Source organism: Heteronotia binoei, chromosome 10, assembly GCF_032191835.1.
Source record: "Heteronotia binoei isolate CCM8104 ecotype False Entrance Well chromosome 10, APGP_CSIRO_Hbin_v1, whole genome shotgun sequence".
Taxonomy (NCBI): Eukaryota; Metazoa; Chordata; class Lepidosauria; order Squamata; family Gekkonidae; genus Heteronotia; species Heteronotia binoei.
Genome location: NC_083232.1, coordinates 42437019 through 42462495, shown reverse-complemented (window position 1 = coordinate 42462495; position 25477 = coordinate 42437019). Strand labels below are relative to the sequence as shown.

The following is a 25477-nucleotide window of genomic DNA, read 5'->3' as shown; positions in this document are numbered from 1 at the left end:
AGCTGGTTACTGTCCTACATCCTAAATATCCCTGGATATAGTTAGGTATGAAAATAACGTCACACAGCCACATGTAATATGATCAGTACATCAATATGTAACATGATCAGGTGTTGTGTTCAAATGTTATACTTAACCTGTATCTTACCTACTTTAAAAGAGCTCACAAGGAATCTCACATCTTAAAAACACATTTTTAGTTCACAATCTATGATCTATATTTACCCATTTTGTATTCTTCACCATCATCTTATTAAGCATCACACTAAAGTCTTATGAAAAGTATTTCACTTGGTACAAAGTTGAACAACTTTATTAAAGAGTTCATAATGCAGAAGTAATGAAATTATCTCTAAATACTTTCAAATACACAGAAGTAAACTCTGTAACTGCATAACAGGAAAGAGAAGGCAAATTATCAGACACCCTACCTTGTAGCAAAACATGCCTATGCACAAAAGTCACAGGTAAGCCAGACAAAGAACAGCTGAAAACCAATTAGTGCATAAGCTATTCAAATACTGTAAGTCAATGCCTTTCACACAGCTTATCACTTTTAATGAGATATAAATGGATTTTCACAACTACACTAGCACAATATATATTTTTTCATTGCAGAAAGCAAATATTGGTACCTTGAAGAAAATTATGTATTGGCTACTTGATTAAACACTGGAGTACCATCCAGTGTTTATCATCTGATTTCATTCCTTTGAAAGATTTGCTACCGTTGAATAAACATGTCTCCTTATAAGGTACAAAATAAATACAGGCACAAGCACTGACCTATCTTATAATTTTTTAAAAAATGCCTTTTTGAAAACCGATGCCAAAAGTCAGTATCATTTGCCCATATAATGCAATAAATACTGTGCTCATGATATTCACCAGTCCAGAAAGCCAGGTCTCCATTCAACCTCTTCCTCAGCACTCGAATGACTTGAAAAGGATTCAAACTTTTGACAAAAAAACCTCCTCTCTTCCCAGTTGCTGTAAGATGGAATGTGAGTGGTTTTTCTTCTATTTATCAGCCAACCTCAAACTAACAGAAATGCCACCAGAGGGCTGCCGTATTTGCAAATCAGCCATAACATGCTGCACAGCGATCTACTTTTGTCCTTCTTCAAGTACAGACTTTTCCTTTCCCCAGCAGAAGACTCCAATCTCAGGCCCTTGACGAGACTGCTGACACACTGGCATATGGCTCCTGCTCCACTCACAGAAAGACCCTGGGATTTGCTGAGCCAAAAACGTTCACCGGCGTATTTAGCATTTGTTTCCTTCTGTTCTTCTTTGCCTCCTTAATTAGCTTACCCAATTAACATAGCCTTTTTTACTCTACATTAGCAAGTATTTATAAATTTACTGATAATGTTGGAAACCCTCAACATTTCATTAATATTTTTAAAAACAACAATAAAAGGCACCCACAAGACTAGAGATCGTTTAATTATCCTTCCTTTCAATTTGCTGCTAACCCCACCAAGTTCAGGTAAGCAACTGAAAGCTCAAGAGATTTATCTCCTTAATGGAGGAAAGAATGGCTTTCAGTTCCCTTAGCCTTTCATACAGCCAGTCCAGACATCCAACAACTGCTTAAGGCTGCAAATCTTCCCTCTAATATATATATATATCTCCATACAAGATTTTAATATGTAATATTATTTTTAGTAAAGAAACACATTAAAGTAACTATGACTAATGGACAGATGCAACCTTGTATTTTGGAGTTTCAGGAGAAAAAAGTTTACATGGCTAAGTAATCACAATATTCTAAACTTCTTGATGAGACATTATGAAATTCCAAGTGCACAGTACGTATTTCCATTTTAAGATACCATACAAAGGCTCAATAGCTTTCTAATTAAATACAAAATCAGCATGGCTCTTTGAAAATAACAAGCAGTAGTTTGAGAAGAAGCCGTTTGGAGTGTACAAAGAGCTTTCCAAGTCATACTTTTGGTTCTCTCTGTCTCCATCAATAGGCTTAGCCTTAACAGTTTCCCACTGGCAGTGGGAGATCTCCCATCCCTGGCTCCAATTGCGTACAACAGCTCCAGCAACCAGCAGGAGAAAAATAATATTAACAAGAAAGCCACTTGTGATGATATGACATTACTCCCAGCCTGGGAACACCCAAAAGTGATGTCAGTGCCCTCTAGGAATCATTGCAAACTCTGTGCTTTCTCTGTGGAATTTCCAGTGATCTCTAGAAAGGTGGACATCACTTCCCAATTTTCCCTGGAAGTGATGTTATATCATCCCCAACAGTGCCCCCTGTATTGTATCCCCCTCAAACTCCTGCCTAAAAACCCAGCTCATACATATTCTAAAGACTATGTGCTAAGTCATCCTATTCACTTTGAATACTGGAAACTTTCAAAGATAGTTCAAATACTATTCTATACCCTGCCCAAATATTAGCAGAACCAAATTTTGAAAGAATTGTCAGAGCGTTATCCCACAGCATATGTTTAACAAATAGAAGTCACTTATTTAAAAAGGGAACCCAGGAATTCAAAGACATTTAGAAAGGTAAAAAGCAGAGAATAGCTTTTAAAAAGCAAAACATGCTAAATGAAATATGCAAACACTACTATATTTATTAATGTCAGATACATAGCCAGCAATGTCCTTTACATGCATTTCATCCCTTTCTTTGTTTAAGATTTGAAAAGGAGTTCAGCCACTTATTTATATTTTTAATGCAGTGCAATAAACAAAATAGTACCCAGCAACAAGTCTTGCAAACTAATAATTTTGAGTAAGCATTAATAACCAGTAGTTTGTATACCTCAAAGAAACATACTTCAGGAAAAAAAAAACAGAGCACAGCAAGCACCACTGGCAACTAACAACTAGAATAACCGTGGTAAATATACCCTACATTGGTATATCCTGTATTTTGAAGCTCCAGCAGCACCACAAAGGTGTCAGGCTGGTGTAATATCAGCACATAAAGCTGGGCTTCATCAAGAGCGTACCATGGTTAGAGAAAGGCTCAGTCAGTATTCTAAGTCTCTCTACTCCTGGGTCACATCCCCAACACCTGGTGCAGTGCTATTCCAGCAAGAAATCTGATGTAGCATTGAAGAAAATAAGTTCCTTCCCCCCAAATGGTGGTGAAACACAATGTACTCCACTCAGGTAAGTAAAGAACAAAGAGTTCTGGTCTCAAACTGTGACTGTGCAATTGTTCCCACATGTACTTACTCTGTGTACTGCTTTAACAACCTTGCCTTCTCCAACAGCTGCCAGCAGTAAATATGTGCAGTTCAAAGGGGAGTGACACATATATGGTTGCCAGGTCCAGCTCAGGAAATATCTGGGGACTTTAGGGGGTAGAGCCAGGAGACAGGTTGTGACAAGCATGACTGTACGCCAAAGGGAGTTCTGGCCATCACATTTAAAGGGACTGCACTCCTTTTAAATGCCTTCCCTCCACTGGAAATAATGGAGGATAGGGGCACCTTCTTTTATGGCTCATAGAACTGGACCCCCTGGTCCAGTCTTTTTGAAACTTGGGAGGGTTTTTGAGGAGAGGCACCAGATGCTATGCTGAAAATTTGGTGCCTTTACCTCAAAAACAGCCCCCACAGATACCCAGAGATTGATTCTCCATTATACCCTATGGGGACTGGTCTCCAAAAGGTATGATGGAGTGCCAAGCAGACATTCCCTCCCCCCCACACACTTTCTGCTAACCCTGAAACAGGGAGAGCGCCTCCAAATCAGGGGATCCCCTGCCCCTGACTGGGGATTGGCAACCCTAGACACATACGCTGGAACTTCATCAATTCACAACTTTACATTACAACTTCCCCCCCCCTGCAGCTGGGGAGATACAGGTATCACAACCACATTCCTTGGTGACTGCCAGCAACACCACTCTATCCTTTGCTAATGCTAGCTAAACACCTTTGATGTGTACTACCATGCAGATTCAGAGAGTTCCATGAAGAAGTGACAGCAGACACAGCTCCAATGCAACTCCCTCCAAAGGAAAGCAAATTCAGTCTCCCCTAATATGTGGAAACCCCCAAAATTGATGGAGGAGATGCAGAGCCTGCATGAGCACTATAAGCAGACCTTTGAAGTGTACTTGCTCTTTGCTGCTACAGCAGCCCTTTATTAATTACTAATTATTAATGTCATTTACCACCTTCAATCTCTGTGGAACGGGCACAGGACATGGAGTAGGGATACTGTGCTGCAATGGTAATATATCGGGATTAGGACAGGACTGTCTGATATTTCCATGGCTGAATATAAATGGTGTCTGCAATGTGCTGAACCAATATTTTCGCAATGTACATAGAATAACTTGCTAGTTCACCAAACAACCTACCAGAGATTCTGGCACACATAAGGTTAATCAAAAACACAGACTGTCACTAAATATGCCAACCTCTAGTCACACACACAAAATTACTGACAATCCTTGCACAACTTCAGTAATTATTTCACTTCATGTCTGCTATAAGGAACAGGTGTGAGCACAGTTGGCATGACCAGTCTATTACTCATCTGCTGGACAGTTATCTACTTTGAAACTCTGCCTGACTAGTATTCAGTTTCCAAAAGCAATACCAACGTGGCACTGATTATATCTTTCACTGTAAAACAAATTATTCAAAAGCACACCACAGGAGTAAAGCAAGATATGACAGCAAAATGCAAAAGACCTGAATCAAAGTGTACAATTTATTAATATAAGCAAGTCCTGGATGTATTCAAACTCTTCCACAAAATATCACAAGCTGCAATGAAAGAGAGAGAACTCTTGCTCGTAACACTCCCCACTCTAATGCCCCCACTGCAATTTCTCCTTTTCTCCAGCTGCTTTCAGTTCCAACTCCAACTGGATACTATACTGTCTGCAAAATACTACTGCAACTGCATGACAGAGAACGTTGAGGATTTGTTGTTTTATATAATAAATATTTCATGTGTATCTAATAGAACAACAAAACAAAAAGTCAGTTAAATCTTGTGGGGAAATTTGGGGGATGCAAGAATGAAACAAACTGCAATCCTAGACAGAGTTACTCCATTCTAAATACACTGAGGTCAATGGGCTTAGACAGAAGTAATTCTGTACAGGCTTGTGCTGGAAGTGGTATATCTTTCTTCACAACCAATCATACTAAATTAGACAGATAAGTATGCTTGGTAAATCAGTAAGTAAACATAATCTGGATTAGCTGAGCCTATAAAACAAGCAATAGAGATGCACAGCATGAATGTGTTTGCTTGCTGGAAGGTGGTATTAACAGGATTTCAGCAGTTTCAGTGAAGAGGCTGCACTGGTCCAAAGTATAATCCAAAAACGAGAACTACATAACTTCTTTTATTGGAACAAGCAAAATGACACAAAACAGTGTTCAAACTTTCAAGTTCTTCAGAACTCTTCACCAGGCTTCTTTTTTGTAATGATGTGTCAGTCTATGATCTTAAGGCCATGTTTTATAAGCACCTGGAGTGAAATGCTGAACAGGTATGCATACTGAAAATGGTGTAACAGGAAGGAAGCATCCCACTGAAAATATGAAAAAACTAGCACTTGATCAATGTTTATCACCAAAGAGGACACAATGATCCCTAGAAAGATTGATAACATAAAAAGAAATTAAGGATGACAATTCTGAGAAAATGCATATGGGATTTCCCTGCAACAGAAGACAACACTACCCAACTTCTATTACTCCTTATTTGTGGCACTTTATAGCCTTCTGACAGAGTAAGACATCTACTGAATTTATACTATTTCAGTGACAAATGTGCACTTGTACACTTTGTTTAATTTTATTAAATTGATGTCCTTTGCATTCAATGTACCTGGAAAAGATCTAAGGCCAAAATTAAAAATTGTTTTATTAACACCAAAGACTACTCTGACAGCAGTGCAGAATTATGGTTAGATTTACGGACACATAGCACACTGGAGACATGTATAATGTAGCCCCCAAATACCTCCAATATGCACAAATGTTACCCAACACCTGTGAAGACGCAAGGTCCCATCTCTAGCATCTGCATAAATACTTATACTGGAATAACTAACCAGAAGATGGGAATGCAGAGATTAGATGTGAAAGCCACAATGAATTGATGTAAGTCAAAATGCTTCAGTTCTGTTTCCCAAATAAAAAGTTGAAATGCATAGTCCAGCAGTTATTACTGAAATAGATCCAGTCCACGTACTAGTTGTCTAATCAAGTTTTATAGGGTAAATATGGTTTGGTTTAATCAGAAATATACAGAAAACTATGGTCACTCTACACCATCTGTGTTTTTTACACAGGAGCTAATTATAAAAGCTGCAAGCTCGTGAAACACCAGCAAGGGTTGCAGGAATCTCCAAGCAGTGCTTGTCAATCAAGTTCTTAACTATGAGGTGACTAGAAAAAGTCAAGCCTTGATATTAAAAAGATAAGATTTATCAAGTTATTATTTTTTTAAAAAAAATAGCATTTGACAAGTAAAAGGCCTGTGAGGACTTACAGGAAGGTGCAGGAAGAGTGTGATTACTCCACTTCTCTCCCTCTAGACTTCTAGAAGATAATGATGATATTGGATTTATATCCCACCCTCCACTCCAAGTCTCAGAGCGGCTCACAATCTCCTTTATCTCCCTTCCCCACAACAGACACCCTGTGAGTGGGGCTGAGAGGACTCTCACTGCAGTTGCCCTTTCAAGGACAACTCCTACAAGAGCTATGGCTGACCCAAGGCCATTCCAGCAGGTGCAAGTGGAGGAGTGGGGAATCAAACCCGGTTCTCCCAGATATGAGTCCGCACACTTAACCACTACACCTCGTCTGATGAAGTGTGCTTAGACAGCACACGAAAGCTTACTTTCTAAATAAAACTTGGTTGGTCTTAAAGGTGCAACTTGGTTCCTGCTTTGTTCAATTGCTTAAGACAGCTGCTCACATGGATTTTTCCCCTCTAAGCAGCCTCTGTCCCCACTCACTCACCCTTTCTTTTCTCATCTCCTCCTGCTTTCCATTTCCCTGTTTCACCCTTTCTGCTACTCCCCGCTAAAGCTTTATTTCTTTTCTGTTCTATCTTTTGTTTTGGTTCTCTGTTCACCTCTCCCCATTGTATATTTGGCTTTCTGCTCACTTTCCTTCCATATTGCCAGGTCTCCACTCACCTCCCCAAATATTGCTGGCTCTCTGCTTGCCTCCCCCCCATTTCACTGGGTCTCTGGTCTCATCTTGTCTCTCCCCCCCCCCCCCCAAAGATTGGCTCTCTAATCTCATCTCACCTTCTCATCATCGTCAGCTATCTGCTTGTCTGGGCCCCCACTGTTGGTGTGGCATTCACCTGCTTCCCCCTCCATCCTCAGCAGCATCCTTGCCCATTCCCCCCTAATTCCTCCAATGCCTGGAGCAGCTCCCAGCATCTGCCACGGATCGGCCCAGAGCAGCTCCTGATGTCCATCAATGTTGTAAGTTCTAAAGATAAGCACATTGTCTGCACATGTATACAGAATGCTTTACTTTAATCCACCAATGTACTTTTTAAACATTTCATATTTTTTGCACAACTGGGGAATTCTCCCCAGCTTGCAGAAAAATCTGTTCAGCATTAGTATGGCCCTGATCCATGGATTTAGGCAGTGGCGTACAGAGCAGGGTGTCAGCTTGCCCAATGGCAAGCGAGCCCCCCTTAAACATTAGACAATATGTTAAAAATGTTAATGTCCTTTTAGTACCTTGAAAATATAACAGAAGTTCCAATATTATTACTGCAACGCAACTAAAATTTACATTGTATTTAGGGTTGCCAGCCTCCAGATGGGGCCTGGGGATCTCCCGCTTTTCCAACTGATCTCCAGCTGGCAGAGATCAGTTCCCCTGGAGAAAATGCAATCTGTATTTACATTTAGTATCTACTGTATACTGCCAGTATCTGTACATTGTAATCACTAAATATATATATATACATTTATTTCGCAAAAATTTTAATTGTACCTTTTCCTACTTATGTATTTTTTGAAAAAATTATTTCTTTCTTATAAGACTGAAATTATAGCCTTATAGTTGTGGGTGGCCCCCCTTGGTCTCTTGGCAACCAATATTTTTAGGCCCAGTCCGCCACTGGATTTAGGTATCTGAAGATGGGGACCACATTTCAGTATTAGATATCCTTTATATATAAAAGCCCTGTTGTGGTGGCCAAATGGAGCTCTCCCACTGGCTCCATAAACCATTGGCCCGTTACAGCTCAGTCAGCGTCTCTGGCCTCCCATTTGCTGACTCCCTTGCCTCCACCTACTGCAGGCTCAGGAATGTCGAACAAACTTCCAAAATAGTCTTACCTCAAAGACAAACAAATCTCCAATGCTTTTCTCTGTCCTCTTGTCAACCGGCCTCAGAAAGGGCTACTGCTCTATTGCAGCCTCACAAAAGGTGTCGCAGCTGCAGCCAATGACCTCGGCCACCCCCTCAATGGCCCACACAGACAGCCTCCCAAGGCCACCAAAAGAGCCAGGAAGTTGCCGCCCCTGCCATAATGCAACTAGGCAGCAAGGCATTTCCACGGGAGCATTTCCTCAGAGGCCTTGACTGCCACCTCTTTCCTGTCACCCCCTCTCTCCCTCCTCCCCTCAGCCTCACCTCAGGACAGATGAGGATTGGGCCACTGGGGAAACTCCTAGCCAGAGGGTGTTGCTAGGCAACCAAGTCACAGACTTTCAGTCTAACCCACCTCACAGGGTTGTTGTACAGATCAAAAGGGGGAGAGGAGAATGATGGAAGCTGCTTTAGTCCCCCACTGTGGAGAAAGACTGTACTTTTCCTAGATAGAGGTTACAGGGAGGGGGGAAGATGGAAAGCTGAAGTCAGATCCATTCCCCTATAGAAAACAGCTGTCTTGAGGCTCATACTCTATAGACTCATCCCTACAAAGCAGTCATTTTCTCCATGGGTACTAGGATTGCCAGGTGTAGTTTATAACAATTTGTTCTTTTGTTGCTCTAATTCTGTTTATATAGTTAAAATTGCTTTTGTTCTTCAGTATAAGGGCATGAAGATAAACATTTTGGTTAAAAGATTCCTTACCACTCTTATTATAAACTGGTAGTAAGCTTCCTCTTTAACAAAAAAGTTCAATGATCAGAGAAGAGACTTATTGGGAACAGATGTTTCATTCTCTCCAGATCACAGAGCTTTGTATTATCTCAAATCTGTCTACAACTGATTTCAATGCTTAGCCCATATCCAGTCTTTGTGCCCCAACACTGTGGTTTGATCATGACAGAAATGAGTTGCAGAAGTTCACGCAGCTGGGAAACTGCAGTTTCTAATTCTGGACAACCCATGGGTCTTAAGACTTCAGAACTGCAGCAATCATTTTCTTGTTAAAAACCAGGACTGTTAACCATACTTTAAGTCCTAGTTTGTTTTGTACATAAGAGAATAAACTGCCATTTATTGTAGTTTGGGCATCATAAGCTGCCTTGAGCTCTGTTAGGAAGAAAGGGTGGCTAATAAATGTTTAAAATAAAGTCAATAACAAACCAGAGTCTATCCAGTACATTGTCTTCATTTTCCAAGTCTAATACAAGATGTAAGAGGAGAAGGAAAGAGTATGTAAATCTAGTATTTAGGAGACTCATTCTCTTTATGAATAAGGCTCGGTTTATTTGTGATATTGGAAAGCAGCCAAAAGCCCACTGCAGACTTAAAACAAAATAATTTAGCTACCCATACTTAATTGGTTGTGTAACCACAGGCTACCATACTATTTGTGTTAATTAGGGTACCTCAAACCAGGTTTTAAAGCCAGGATGTGAAGTTGGCATTAACCAGAGTTAGTCTTAAACTATGGTTTCATGTTAAATAGGAACATGATCTCCCTGCTTCAACTATAGAAACACCTGGTGAGAACAGTTCTAAAAACAAATCATTCTGCTTTTAGTGCTTTTCAGTAGCAGCTTGCCCACAGGTCTTTGCAATTTTAAAGGTACAGGAACACGAGAATGCTCAGTCATTACATTCTGAAACACAGGAACATTTTCATGTTTCATTGCTCAAAGCCATTTTACAATGAGGCAGGTCTTAGAGATGGATCACCCGTGTTCTGATCTGCCTCACTGCCACTAAGGAACAAGCCTGGTCCTCCTAGTTTATGGAAGGCCAGGTTTAGGAACTGCACTCCTCCAACCCCTGCATCTGTGTCACTGCCACCTGGTTTGGCTCTAAGGTGAGTTAAAGAGGTGCTGCTTCTGCACTATACTTCATTTCACAAGGTCAGTACATGAAAGGGGTGTTGGTACTGGTGAAATGCCCTGCATGTCATTTGTGCCATTATGTACAGAGTCCAGAGGCCCAAGATCCTATCATTTTGCTCAGCTAGGGGCTAAGCTATCCTCTCTTCCAAGGACAGTTCCACATTTAGCTGACCAGAGGGGTAGGATACAAGAAAAGATCTCAGTGTTTTAATTCAGTGCCTCTTGCCAGGGACCAGTGTTCCCTCTAAGCTGAGTTAGTGTGAGCAAGTTCAGTTTTTTAGCCTCCAGCTTCCACATTTTTGTCTTAGCTCAGGAAAAATAGCACCAGAAGCACTAACTTTTGGGGTTGTTATTTAGTCTTTATACAGCAAACTATGTAGAGGTGTAATTCTCTCCTCTGACTCAACACAAGAAATGAAGCAGTCAATACTAATGCTAAGATTTAAACATGATACCCAAACCCTTCTTTTTACAGGCATAGGTAGTAGAAACAATGTATCATGGAAGCTTCTGAATTAGAATATAAAACCAGGGGACCAGCAGGGACTTGAAGGGAGCTTCTCATTCCCCACCCTCTTTCCCTTTACTAAAAGCCCCCACTGCCACTTCCCCATTCCTGTTCCTCCTCTCCTTCCCACCCGCCAGCAACATCCCATTAATTTGCCCCTCCCACCTTAAGCTTTCCCTCCTTCCCTCCCCTTGGGAGTCTTTCCATCATCAAAGGCTGCCTCTACCTGGGAAAATTCTGGCTATGCAGTGCTAGCCACTGACCCAGTTGTGTGGTGGGGAACCTGAAAATACTTGCAGAAAGCACCTAGCATTCTCCTATATCTCCCTCTCCACACTATTTCCTCTTTCCCTCCTCCTGGCGGCCCCATATCTTCAACTTTCCCTGCTTCCTTGTCTTTTTTTTCACCTACCAACTTGCTCCCACATCTTCAGCTACATTTATTATTTGCTGCACACACATATACACACACCTCATTTGTCTCCCCAACTGGGAACCAAAGTAGTTTACATCGTTCTCTCCAAGTATACCTGAGTGCTGTACCTATCCATTAGTAGAGTCCAGGACATATGCCATTTTCAGAGATATTTACTAAAATACAAATTAGGGGAAAAACCTTTTTCCTGCAAATAATGTGAGATAAAGTCAGGAAGACAACATTGTTTGATAAGTAATCTAAAAATATCTGATAAAACAATCTGCACACAATGTCTAAATGGAGTTTATAAACCAAAAGGATTATCAGTCTCTTGCAATCTATGAGTGCTAAAAGAAGATATTGGATTTATATCCCGCCCTCCACTCCGAAGAGTCTCAGAGCTGCTCACAATCTCCTTTACCTTCCTCCCCCACAACAGACACCCTGTGAGGTGGGTGGGGCTGGAGAGGGCTCTCACAGCAGCTGCCCTTTCAAGGACAACCTCTGCTAGAGCTATGGCTGACCCAAGGCCATGCTAGCAGGTGCAAGTGGAGAAGTGGGGAATCAAACCCGGTTCTCCCAGGTAAGAGTCCGCACACTTAACCACTACACCAAACTGGCTAAAACAAATTACTACAGAACAGGATATCTTAAACAACTGAAAATAAGATATAGAGATTTTTAACTCTAGATAACTAGTTAGCTGAGGATGTCTTCAGACATATTCCTCGCTCATAGGAGTCATCAGCTCATGGTTTATATTTTAAAGTGCCGTATCAAAATCTACAGAACTCAGCTGTGACGATCAAGATCCAAAAGTTAAATTTTGCTACCAGTGGCGTAGGGAGGGGGGGCGGGTCGCCCCAGGTCCGGGGGTCCCCGCATTGCCAAGGGGGGCCCCCGAACAATGGCCGTGTTAGGCTAAGGTGCTGTGAGGCGGGCCAGCGCGCGCGGCATGGAGAAAGGGGGCTTGAGGAGGCTCGGCAGGCTCTTTCACAGGAGCTAGTCGGAGGACTCGGAGCCGGACACGAGCCGGGAGACGCCGCTCCCCTCGCCGTCTCCTCAGGAGAAGCAGCAGCATCGCCACAACAGCCCCCCGGCCGGCGGCGGAGAACGCAAGAAACGCTCGGCGTTTGGCAACTGGCACTTGAAGAAGCACCACAAGGAGCGCCAGGCAACGGCGGCCGAGGCCAGCAGCAGCAGCGGCAGCCAGCTCAGCACCCCGGCGTCTCCCTCGCTCTCCCTGGCGTCCAGCGTCACGGCCATCGCTTCGGAGCCCACCACCCCCACAGACAGGTAAGCGCCCAGCCACAGGGGCTGCCTCCGGCTCCTCCCGCCTGCCTGTCCGCTCTCCAGCAGCGAAGGGAGCTCTCCCGCCTTTCCTGGACGGAACGAGAAGCCCTCCCCCCCCCCAGCAGACAGGTGCCGCCGGCCTTCCCGCCCGCACACTAGCCGAGCGCGCGGGTTGGCCCCCGTGAGGTGGGACTTGCCAAAAAACGCCGAGAAGAAAGCGCAGGACAGCTCCCATCCGCGCGGCTTAAAGGCGCAGCGCTCCTATTATTATTATGTCTCTGACGCTGCTTATTCAGGAAAGTTGGCTTTGGGATTACTTTGTCTTGGCAGTGGCTGTCTCATCATGTACTACAGCCTCTCCCACTGCTCCTTAATTTGCTCTAGGGTTACCCGCTGGCATCATACTTGTGACCCAAGTGCAAAGCTGTTACGATGACCCACTGCGTTTAAAGTGCTATTTCGCAGTAATATATCATAGGACCCATCCCACATTTAACAGTGGTCCTTCTTAAGTGGCTTTTCAGAAAGGCTGTGTAAAGTGCTGAAATGTAACGAAAAGTTTCTCATGGGAAGTCAAGGAAGAACTTTTCACCTTACATTTGTCAAGCTAGCAATTATGTGGTTCCCCTCCTTCCTCCTCCCATCCTTTCATCTTAGAACAGGCAGAAGACTTTTATTTTGGCTGGCTTTTGGTAGGTTAAGAATGAAATGAAAATCGGGTTTAAATATTTGCAAGGGTCTTGTGTTGGGGCGGGGAGGCTGCCCAGTTTGAGCTGAGTGCAGAATGGTGTGAAAGTGGGAGGGCTTCTGGAGTTCTGGCCCCACTGGTGGAACTCCTGATGGCACCTGGGTTTTTTGGCCACTCTGTGATACAGTGTGTTGAACTGGATGGGCCATTGGCCTGATCCAACATGGCTTCTCTTATGTTCTTAGGTCTGAGGCAGTGATGCTCCATATTCTTGGTGCTTGGAGGGGCACAGTGGGAGGGCTTCTAGTGTACTGGCTCCTCTGATGGACCTCCTGATGGCACCTGGGTTTTTTGGCCACTGTGTGACACAGAGTGTTGGATTGGATGGGTCATTGGCCTGTTCCAATGTAGCTTCTGTTATGTTCTTATGTCTAGGGCAGTGATGCTCTGCATTCTTAGAGCTTGGGGGGCAACAGTGGTGGGGGGAGGCTTCTGGAGTTCTGGCCCTGCTTGTGGTAGACTTCCTGATAACCCCTGGGCTTTGCCCACTGTGTGGCACAGAGTGTTGAACTGGATGGGCCGTTGGTCTGATCCAACATGGCTTCTGTTACGTTGTTATGTCTAGGGCAGTGATGCTCTGCATTTTTAGTGCTTGGGGGGCAACAGTGTGGGGGAGCTTCTGGAGCTCTGGCCCAACTGGAGGACCTTTTGATGGCACCTGGGTCTTTTTGGCCACTGTATGACACAGAGTGTGTTAGACTGGATGAGCCACTGGTCTGACTCAACATGGCTTCTCTTATGTTCTTAGGGACACTGACTTGAAATGTACAGACACCAGTCACCTAGCTCTTGTAAGCAAGGGTTTTTTTATACAGAGAAAATGTCATGCATTACCAGGGCTTTTTGAGTAGAAAAAGCCCAGCAGGAACTCATCTGCATATTAGGCCACACCTCCTGACATCACTATTGTTTTTGCAGGGCATTTTTGGTAGAAGAAGCCCAGCAGGAAGTCATTTGCATATGAGACCACACTCCCTGACACCAAGCTAGTAAGCAGTAAGCAGTGGGGTGCCGCAGGGCTCAGTACTGGGTCCCATGCTCTTTAACTTGTTCATAAATGATTTGGAGTTGGGAGTGAGCAGTGAAGTGGCCAAGTTTGCAGATGACGCTAAATTGTTCAGGGTGGTGAGAACCAGAGAGGATTGTGAGGCACTCCAAAGGGATCTGTTGAGGCTGGGTGAGTGGGCAGATGAGGTTCAGTGTGGCCAAGTGCAAACTGCAAAGCAATGCACATTGGGCCCAAGAATCCCAGCTACAAATACAAGTTGATGGGTTGTGAACTGGCAGAGACTGACCAAGAGAAAGATCTTGGGGTCATGGTAGATAACTCACTGAAAATGTCAAGACAGTGTGCGTTTGCAATAAAAAAGGCCAACGCCATGCTGGGAATTATTAGGAAGGGAATTGAAAACAAATCAACCAGTATCATAAACCCCTGTATAAATCGATGGTGCAGTCTCATTTGGAATACTGTGTGCAATTCTGGTCACCGCACCTCAAAAAGGATATTATAGCATTGGAAAAAGTCCAGAAAAGGGCAACTAGAATGATTAAAGGGTTGGAACATTTTCCCTATGAAGAAAGGTTAAACGCTTGGGGCTCTTTAGCTTGGAGAAACGTCAACTGCGGGGTGGCATGATATAGGTTTACAAGATAATGCATGGGATGGAGAAAGTAGAGAAAGAAGTACTTTTCTCCCTTTCTCACAATACAAGAACTCGTGGGCATTCAATGAAATTGCTGAGCAGTCAGGTTAAAACGGATAAAAGGAAGTACTTCTTCACCCAAAGGGTGGAATAGATAAAGAACTGCTTTTAACAAATAGCTGACTGGCTTATTCTTACTTATGGGACATCCAGGGATCCCTGGAAAGATCTGATAGTAGCAACTAGCATAAAGGCAAGGGAAATCCTAGCTTGGGAGAAAATCTAAGTGATTAGACGTTCCATGGGGACCTCCTTATAGCTTTGCTTGTTGAAAACCACATCAGTATGCCTGTTTTTGTTTTCCTTGTTTTTCTTGTAAGCTTGCTTAATATAGAAGTCCCACAAGTTCAGGGCACAAGGGGAACAGCTGGGCCAGCAGGCTGCTTGTGGCATTTCTCCCTGTCACATGGTGTGGTGGGGTAATCAGGTTATCAATCACATGACCTAGATCGCACCAGCAGTGCCATCTTGGGGGGGGGTGCCGCCCGCAAAGTGACACCACTTCCTGTTTCCCCCCCACAAGTGGTGGCCATTTTGGGGAAGTTACATCACTTCCTGTTTCCAGCAGGGCTCCCTCGCAAGTGGTGGCCATCTTGCGGAAGTGACGTCACCGGAAGTGACATCATATCCTGTTTCTGGCGGCGTGCACACACATAGGGGGGCCCACATAAATCTTGGGCCCCGGGCCCCCAAAGCCCTAGCTACGCCCCTGTTTGCTACTGCAGTATCACAGAATTACCATGCATCAGTTAACATATACCACAGCTATGTAAACAGCAGATTCCAATGAACTAAGAATAATTTGCTTGCTCAAACTCATAGAGAGTTTTATAGTTTCAATTCCCTTTTCCAAGATACTTAGTAATGACAACTGCCAAGTTTACAACACAAAGTGGTTTTCAAAGCTAAAAAACAGGTATGCCTCTTTTAAGAAATATGCCATCTTAGGCATTCCCCTCCCCCTTTTTTGCAGTTATGGAAAATGTACAGATAAATAGTCTTTCCCCCATTACATTTCCATAACAATAGAGCAAATACAATAGCCTCAGATATTGTATTGGAAGTAGCTATTTTACAATACCATTTTCAAGCCTTGCAAGCACCTTTCTTTGTTCAAATGTCTACAAATAAGATTAGCACTTACACCTCTTATTGATTGGCCTTTGTTTGGATATGTGCATTCCACATACACACATGCATTGTGCACAAACCCTGAACTTAATTAAAATTGCCCATTCATTGCCTAGAATTTCACTGCTTCTGCAGAAAAGAGGTTTGTGTGTGTGAATAATAGAAGTAACTACTGCTGATGTCTTGCTCTGTCAGCAGCCGGCTATGTTAGTACAGTCAGGGAAAGGAGACACACCTCTGCATGGGAATGAAGAACAAAGGAAAGCAAGCAGAAGGCTGATACCAGCAGTCTTTGCTACACATGTGGCAAGAAAGTCAGGAGACTATCTAGACATGAAAAAGGGAAAGCCGTTTATCAAAGACTCCATTGTTAAGGCAGTCATAAGAAGTAACAGCAGCATTCTTAAGGAAAAGTATTTAATGCATTAACATGAGAGGGATGGGAGAATTTCTGACCACTGATCCTAGAAGTGAGCCAGAGAAGAAGAAAAGGCTATATATAAAACAGCTAATGAGAACCACTTTTACTGGTATAATACTGCAGGTCATGCTTGAAGATCTATCACCAAGTTTATCCATTTTTATTATCAGACTCACAGACCAAAACCACATGACAATAGGCACATATTAATTAAAAGTACATTAAGTTAGGCTTCCCAATCCCCAGGTCCCAGAGGGGGATCCCCCGGTTTTACAGGCTTCCCCCCGCCCCCAGCCAGCTGGCCGGCGGGGGAAGCCCCGCCCCCAGAGCCATCATGCACCTCTATGAACAATTCCCATAGGGAATGATGGGGAATTGATCCGCGGGTATCGGGGGCTCTGGGGGGGCTGTTTTTTGAGATAGAGGCACCAAATTTTCAGTATAGCATCTAGTGCCTCTCCCCAAAATACCTCCCAAGTTTCAAAAAGATTGGATCAGGGGGTCCAATTCTATGAGCCCCAAAAGAAGGTGCCCCTATCCTTCATTATTTCCTATGGAAGGAAGGCATTTAAAAATTTGTGCAGTCCCTTTAAATGTGATGGCCAGAACTCCCTTGAAGTTCAATTTTGCTTGTCACACCCTTGCTCTCGGCTCCGCCCCCGATGTCTCCTGGCTCCACCCCCAAAGACTCCTGGCTCCACCCCCAAAGACTCCTGGCTCCACCCCCAAAGTCCCCAGATATTTCTTGAATTGGACCTGGCAACCCTACATTAAGTACATGATTACACAAACACAGGATGGCACAACCAGCTATAGGTTGGGGGGGGGGGTGTCAGAGGAAATCACAGAGCAAATCTGGCAATGCCAAAATGCAGGTGAATGAGCCCATATCAAGTTCCTACCTACAGAGATTTTATGAAGCACAAACTTTGTAGTTTCCATATGAAGCAATTAAACACTGCTGTTCATTGATCTGAAAAGGAACAGGAAGCAAAGAGCAATAACCTCCAAAATACCCAAGAACATGTTGAGATCATGTTCTTGCTCAGAAAGATACTTTGCACAGTGGCCATCCTAAAGGATATTATACTCTTTTAAAATAGTTACAGGAATAATTTGGAAATCTTCAGTAAGCACACTTAATATGTAAGCAATGTGATCCAATGCAGGCTGTAGCTGTGCTGTCAAGGGAGTGTTATGCAGACACGTAGGATCTTGTCTAAATCTATATTTAGAGCTGCTGCTCTGATAAGGAAAGGAAAGAGACTGTTAAGGAAAGAAACTTGCCATTATTTCTTAAATCTGGAGACAGTCTCATGATTTAGGGCACCCATCATGCTTTCTTTCTAGACATGCATAATGTATAGCAAAATTATCAAGTTCATTGTTCATAGTGACCATCATTAACATAATAATCACAAATATTTTCCTGCTTAACGTAAAAGTTCTACATTCCTAACCACCATATGCATTTGACTCCCAGAATATGAGAAGAAATGTAGGCAAGTCACTGAAGATTTTATGGTTTCTCTGAATTTGTTTTAAAGCTCTCTTCCTCAGTTTAAAGAAAAGTTTAGAAAAATGATGTGAAACTTTGGCACTCAAAAGAAAGATTACTTTATGCATATTAATATTAAGTTTCTTGATTAGTACTAGCACTGGTTCTAAACCCTCAAACTGTTCTTTATACTTCAGAATTATTTTGGGAATATATCTGCCATCCTCCAGAGTCTTGCTTGGGGATGTAGAATGAGATTTACTGACAGGAATGATTGATGGGTCTCTAAATCATGCCCTCTGCCATACAACTCTACTGCAATCACCAAACCAGTATTATAATTATTATCACATCGCAAGTATAGATACTACTAGGCTACTGAAATTAGCGTAGAATGATGGTATTAACTAGGTATTATAATACAGATGTCTAAACTTCAATGGAAAAAACTTTGGCTGCAAGCCACTTTGACAGCAGCAACTCTTTAACAAAGGATTAACAGTGTACCATTCACCAAGTATCTCACAAAGACATACAAAAAGCTTTGTCATTCATACTCCTACAGAGAATCATGCAGAGCCTTTAAAATTATGGCTTAGAACTGTGTACTATGTTTATAAGTTCTGGTATTAATAGATTTCTTATAGCCTGTTGACAGGAAGTTCTAGTAATGCAGGACTTATGGAACAAGCACTTCTAGAACAAGACAGTGACAGGTGGCAGTGGACTACTATGAAGAGGCTACTTTAGAAAGCCTTTGCTTTAAGATGCAGGACTCAGAAAGAAGACAGAGGTTATCTGATGGGAAAATAAAAGGAATATTGTCCAATATATAGAAGGCATTCATAATAAAAGATAGGAAAGGCTAAGACAGACATTTGGAACCATACCATTAGGGCAGGCAAGAGATTATATGGAAACGGTTGTGACCTTAGTTCTCCTACTCTTTTATTCATTTGTTTCCTATCTACCTCTCTCCATTTTTAATTTCTCCTCTTTTTGCTCTACCCAGACATCCTCTGGAACTCTCTCTCCAGGGAGATTCTTCTATTGCCACCTTTCAACAGTGGGTAGGGGCTTTTTGTTTGTATTCTCTCAGTGATTCCTTCCAATGTTTTAATTGCTGGGGGGTGGGTTGTCTTGTATGTATTTTCACTCTGATTTGATTGTTTTCATGATGTTGCTGGGGGATGATTTTAACAATTCTAAAATGTGATTTTATCATGTATTTTTTTTAAATTGTCAACTGCCTTGTGGGCACAGAAAGGCAGGAAACAAATTTTTGTAAATAAATAAAAATTATGCTCGAGCAGCCTTCTCTGTAATGCTTAAGACGCAAGCATCCCTAAAACTCTATCTGAAGGCAATAATAGCCTGGTTGAAGATTTGTTCATACAGAAATACATCATATAAATTTCACCACCACAGAGGAATGCTGATAACAAAGGTGCCAAAGGCTCCACCTTTAGGCCAGTACACTTTTATGTTTACCTAATACTGCATAAATTAACTGCTATCCAGTTTCACATATCAGAAGGCAAAATAAGCATTCACCCCCCCTAAAATTACCCACCATTTCTGTTCTCTGAATTCTGTTAAGTGTGATAAGGTGTTCACTCTCTAACACATTAAGGACTGGCCTTTCACTGAGTAACTGGCAGCTTCGCTTACAGCTAGCTATAGCTCTATGGTGCTATATTATTTATAAGCACACTGTGAAGACAATTTGTGTTTGCATTCCTATTTAATGCGGAGAAAGAGCAAACCCTGCAAAACAGCACAAATTTAGTATGCATGAGATTCCAATTTCAAACTCTGGATCTGGTTATCCCTCAGAGAGGGGTGAGAAGAATCCACACACAGTCACATTTGGGAGATCTCAATGACAGTTACTGGATATTTCCAGTCAAAAGGATCACAGGTAGCAGGTTCTGGAAAAGATCTCAAAGAACTAATACAGCCCAAAATGCTGAACTAAATGGACCTATGGTGCAACTTCACAATTAATCACCAATTACAAAGATAAATAGGAATGCAAATTACTGTGTACACTGAGATCCTTGCAAAAGTTATGAAGAACATATTTGCCATACACTTTTTAAAAGGCATATTCCTGTGTATAACAACATTTAAATTAATTTCATACTAATAAAAACATGCTTTATGTGTCACCAATCACATATCTGGGCATCCCAGAAATACAATGGGATGTATGCATAATAAATGATACCTTTTATTTTGGGTGGAAGCTTAACAAAAATCAGACGCATAAGAATAATTCCTACATTACTTGCTGCTATCATGTGTACATGATGGTGATGGGGGAGACAGAACACTATGCATTCCCTTTGTATTCTGCTGCATGAAACTTCCAGTTCAATGCGCATGTGAGATCTGCGGCTCTGCTGGACTAATTTATTCAGCAAGAGAAGGCACAGCCTTGTGCACACCACTTGGCACCTGTGGCATTTTCAAGGCATGTGCTGCCTCTGTCCAGCAACAGCTGTCACGAGCCAACCGCATTACCACACTTACACATAAAAAAAGCGAAAACAGTTTCCAAACCTGCAACGCAACATTTTTTTAAAGCGAATAAGAATGGCCCATCTTACCACTATCACTTCCACAGAACACCCAAAGAGAGCGTGTCAAACAAAGAAAGCGCAGCACGGGAAAGATGCCAGGGCACGCCTCGCCGGCACAATTGTCCCTGGAGCTTTAAAATTTAGCTCGCTCGCCAGAGGGGGCATAGGCAGCCTTTATGTCCCGTCACTCATTAAATCCTGCCTGCCGGTTACTTTGCCCTTCTTTGGTAGCGCCCTGGCCTGTCCCTCTTCGCGCCCTGACCCTCCTGCACAACCTCCCTTTCTACCCACCGCCTCGGGTCTCTTACCTTGGCTTTGCCGGCCTCCAGCTTCTTCTGCCTTTCCTCGTCCTCCATGGCCCCTGCGCAGAGAGACCACAGCGTTACCGAGCGCCAGGCTGAAAGGGGGCAGCCCGCCGTCCCAAGACGCGGGAAGGGACGGCGAACTTCAACTCTCACGAATTCTTCTGCGTTACGAGGCGCAGAGACTCCGTGGCGGACCCACCGGCGCCGCCATCTTCATCTCCACGTAAACATGCGGCCGGGGAAAGTGACGTCCGCGCCGCCGCCTCCTTCTCCTCCTCTTACTAAGCTGCCTGTAGCTGCTACCTCTAAGCTTGCCCAGGTCCAGCCTCAGGCGTTACCCCCAAGAAAGAGAAAAGCGCCCCTCTTAGCTTCTCCTCTCAAAGCCCCCCCCCCCTTCACAAATTGCGTTGGTTGACCGAGGGATTGGCGGGGAGTGAGTGATAGCTGCCTTGACGTTCTGTTAGTCGAGAAGTTGGATCCAAGTTAAAATAAAAGTTGGAAGCGCCTCTGAGCGCTTACAGAATGCATTCCTTTCGCTAATTATCTTCATTTCTAGGGTAGGGAGGAGGGATTTTAAGTAAATAGGTGTATTCCAAGCAATGTTCCCTCTAAGCTGCAGAGTCTTGTGAGCAAAAATTCTACTTTGTGAGCTACTGCATAAATTATTGTGCTCTGGGGCCATTTTTCCTGAGCTAGGACAAAAATGTGTGAGCTGGAAGCTAAAAAACTGTGAGTTAGCTCATGCTAACTCAGCTTAGAGGGAACAATGATTCCAAGCTCACCTTGAACTAAAGTTGACCAGACGAAAGAAAAGCTTGGCTCCTGTATCTCCTACATGCAGGAGAGATATTGGGTGAAGTGTGTAGCTTGCCTTGTAGAAGCAAGAAAAATTAATGAAATGCCCTCCTCAGAAAAGGAATGTTAAAGTCACTTCTAATCCACAACTCATACAATACAATCATACAATAACATAAACTCTATGATAAAATACTTCTATATAACTCAGATAATAAACAGACTGAATATATCGATGTTATGCTTACAAGTGTACATGTACATACCACGGCTTCCTGTTAAATTATTAAGGTATCAGTAAACTACATTATCAATAATAGTCTTTACTTTCCAAATATTATTACATTTTAAAAGAACAATATAATAAAACTATTTGAGAATATAATAATATAAGATATATTCAAATTAGGTTTTGCCATCTTCTGGGCATGGAGCAGGGGTAACTGGGGGCGCGGGGGGATGTATTTTTATGTATTCTATATGTACTTTATATATTTTATTGTATAATTATAATTATTAATCTATCATGAATGTATTTAAATGGATTCTGTTGGTTTTTATGTTGTAAGCCGCCCTGAGCCCACCTCGGTGGGGTAGGGCGGGATATAAATCGAATAAAATAAATAAATAAATAAATAAATGTATATGTGAATTTCCTGCATTGTTCGGGGGTTGGACTAGATGACCCTGGAGGTCACTTGCAACACTTATGATTCTAAGAGAAATCTAGATCCATATAGTGACATTTCAAATAAGAATAGGATTAACAACAGCCTTTAATGTAGGCCATTTAACTTGTTATAGCAAGATTCTAGTGGGGGCCACAAACAGAGCATCATCCTTATATTTTGATTTGAAGAGCTCTGCGCTCAAAAACAGGTGCTCAGCTCTGTTAGTAGTTATAATTAACTCTCTGTTTTAAAACATTTTTATTTCAGTAACATGGTAACAATTAATTCTTCGCATTATTAATTACTTCTTTTTATCTATCCCATATATTACTTTTCTAATCCCCCCTCCCCCCATTACTTGACCCCCGCCAGTGTTGTATATTTAAAATACTAATATTTAAAGGTACCACTAATAAAACAAAAATTTCTATTTTTCTTTCTTTTAAGACTTAATCATTATCAAAAATTGTCCAATGTCCTTTTATTTTCCACTCTTTTTCTATATAACTTCTGAACTTCTTCCACTCCAACCTAAAAGTTTCTAAATCATAGTCTTTTAAAATTCTTGTCAATTTGTCCATTTCACTCCATGTTATAACTTTTAAGATCCAGTCCCATATCTCTGGTATTCTCTCTTGCTTCCACAACTGCGCATACAATGTCCTAGCAGCTGAGAGCAAGTACCAAATTATAATTCTATCTTCTTTTGGAAATTTTTCAAAAGGAGTGAAATCATGCCATCAAGGTGAACATGCAGCTCCATGTTCCTGCCCTCTCACATCTTCCACTGGGTGCCATCTTTGCCTCACTGGCTCCATCCATTGGGTGCCATCTTCCGCTGGGTGCCAGCTACTGGCTGGCAAGCCTGATTTTAGTTCTGCGTTTAACTGGCTTTATGATATATTATGCTGCAATAGTTAGCCAATTTGGTGGCCCTGACAGGCTGAAAGATGAGATATAAATAGTGTAAATAAATAGAATTTTTAAAAAATAATTTTCACACATGTGATAGCATTTTATGTATATGCACAATATAGCAACATAAAATATTCTTATTTTAGTGTTATTAAAGGTTAGACATTGATTTTACAAGGTTATTAAGTAATTTGCTATGAGCGGAAGTGGGTGGAAGGCTCTCCTTCTAGTCCTTTGGGCTCTTTCTGCGCCCAGGTGGATTTGTCTGACGATAAGTTCCATGGAGGAACCTAGGTGTTTCTGTAATTAGAATAATAGAATCATAGAGTTGGAAGGGACCTCCAGAGTCATCTAGTCCAATCCCCTGCACAATGCAGGAAACTCACAAATACCTCCCCTGTGGTGCAGAGTGGTAAAGCTGCAGTATTGCAGTCGAAGCCCTCTGCTCACGATCTGAGTTCGATTCCAGCAGAAGCTGGTTCAGGTAGCCGGCTCAGGTTGACTCAGCCTTCCATCCTTCCGAGGTAGGTAAAATGAGTACCCAGCTTGCTGGGGAGGAAGTGTAGATGACTGGGGAAGGCAATGGCAAACCACCCCGTAAAAAAAGTCTGCCATTAAAATGTTATGAAAGCAACGTCACCCCAGAGTCGGAAACAACTGGTGCTTGCACAGGGGACCTTTTCTTTCCAGATTCACAGGATCTTCATTGCTGTCAGATGGAGTGTGGCTGTCAGTGTGGCTCATCTAGCCTCTGTTTAAAAACCTCCAAGGAAGGAGAGCCCACCACCTCCTGAGGAAGCCTGTTCCACTGAGGAACCGCTCTAACATTCAAGAAGTTCTCCCTAATGTTGAGCCTAATTGTTGATACAGAACTCCCAAGAGATGTAGGGTGCAGTACTTGTGGTGGCAGCAACTAATTATGTCCACTGACTCAACAGAGCCCACTTTACTGATGGTTCATAACTTCACTTTACAGCTTCTTGTGGGAGAATGGTAAGAACTGTTTGGCTTAGTAAAGCCCTCAAGGAAAGGTTGATGTTTAGAACATGAAGGACCCAATCTGCAAGAAATGTAAGGATCAAGAAAGGAGATTAGCTGAAGGATTGGGATAGAATATCTTCTGGACTGCAAACAGAACCTTCAGTGAACAGGTGAAGACAGAGTTTTGAAGGGAAAGAGAACTGAGGAGTAGGGGGAAATGTCACTAATAAGAAAGGATGCTGTGAAAAATAACTAGCTTAACATAGCAAGAGCTGGGTATGGAAGACCAGAAAAGTGAGTAGTAAGAGAAAGTACTAAAAAGATACCAGACTGTAGTGAATATCCAATTTTATCTAACATAGGGTCAAAATATGATTTAGACTACTTGATTATATTAGTGTTCCACGTGCAATTCTAGCTCACCTCATCATGTTTGCACGCTGGATAACGCTAAAGATCTAGAACTTCTGGCTTCAAGACAATCGTAGGATCTCCTGGCTACACTACACACATGGAAATAATCAAATTGTCTCAGGACTACTTGACAAGAGGTATAGGAGACTGCATCCAAATCTGCCAAGTGAATATTGAAGATATAAACAAGTCTAAATGCAAATACTTGTTGTAAATCTTATTGGCCAATAAAATAGATTTAGCTTTGTTCAAGAAACTCCTCTTGATAAAAATCAAGTCTGCCACAGAGCAAAAATTGCAGAATATGGTGTTATTGGCATCACATACCAGCATTCCAATGGCATATTGACTTACAGCAACACTGAAAAAGTGAAGCTGTTATTGACCAACATCCACAATGACATCCACGCAGTCACAAAGTTGGGGAAGTACATGTTGTCAATGTTCACCAACCTGCAATTTCATGGCCAGCATATGTCCTATCAACCAACTCTCATCCTTCTGTATACGCCAGTGACTTTTAAAGCCACCATGGAAATGAGAGATACATGGTTAACAGGAACAGTGAGGCACTTGTTGATGGGGTGAAGGACATGGCTTGCATTTTGTTTTTGATGCTAAAGACAGAGTCACCTTCAGATCAGTTTCATGGAATAGAGAAGCCAACATTGATTTAACATTTGTTTCGTCTGACTGGAGAAATTAGCCCTTGCCTATACACAGGCATGTTCTTGAGGCTTTCCCACACAACCAGTGTCAATCTGTAATCCTTGAGTTAGGAATCCAAATACCAGTTATCAGTGCTTTTCCAAGACTATGATGGAACTTTAAGAGGGCTAATTGGA

The 25477-nt window shown here is 42.4% G+C and overlaps 1 protein-coding gene across 1 annotated transcript in view; it reads right to left on the bottom strand.

The window, feature by feature from the left end:
• Positions 1 to 21336, bottom strand: part of AKAP9 (A-kinase anchoring protein 9) — a 163536-nt gene extending 142200 nt beyond the window's left edge. Inside the window, exon 1 of the mRNA XM_060248483.1 lies at positions 20860 to 21336. Coding sequence (XP_060104466.1) covers positions 20860 to 20907 — 48 coding nt within the window. The 5' untranslated portion in view covers positions 20908 to 21336. The remainder of the gene's footprint in view (positions 1 to 20859) is intronic.
• Between the last annotated feature and the right edge of the window lie 4141 nt (positions 21337 to 25477).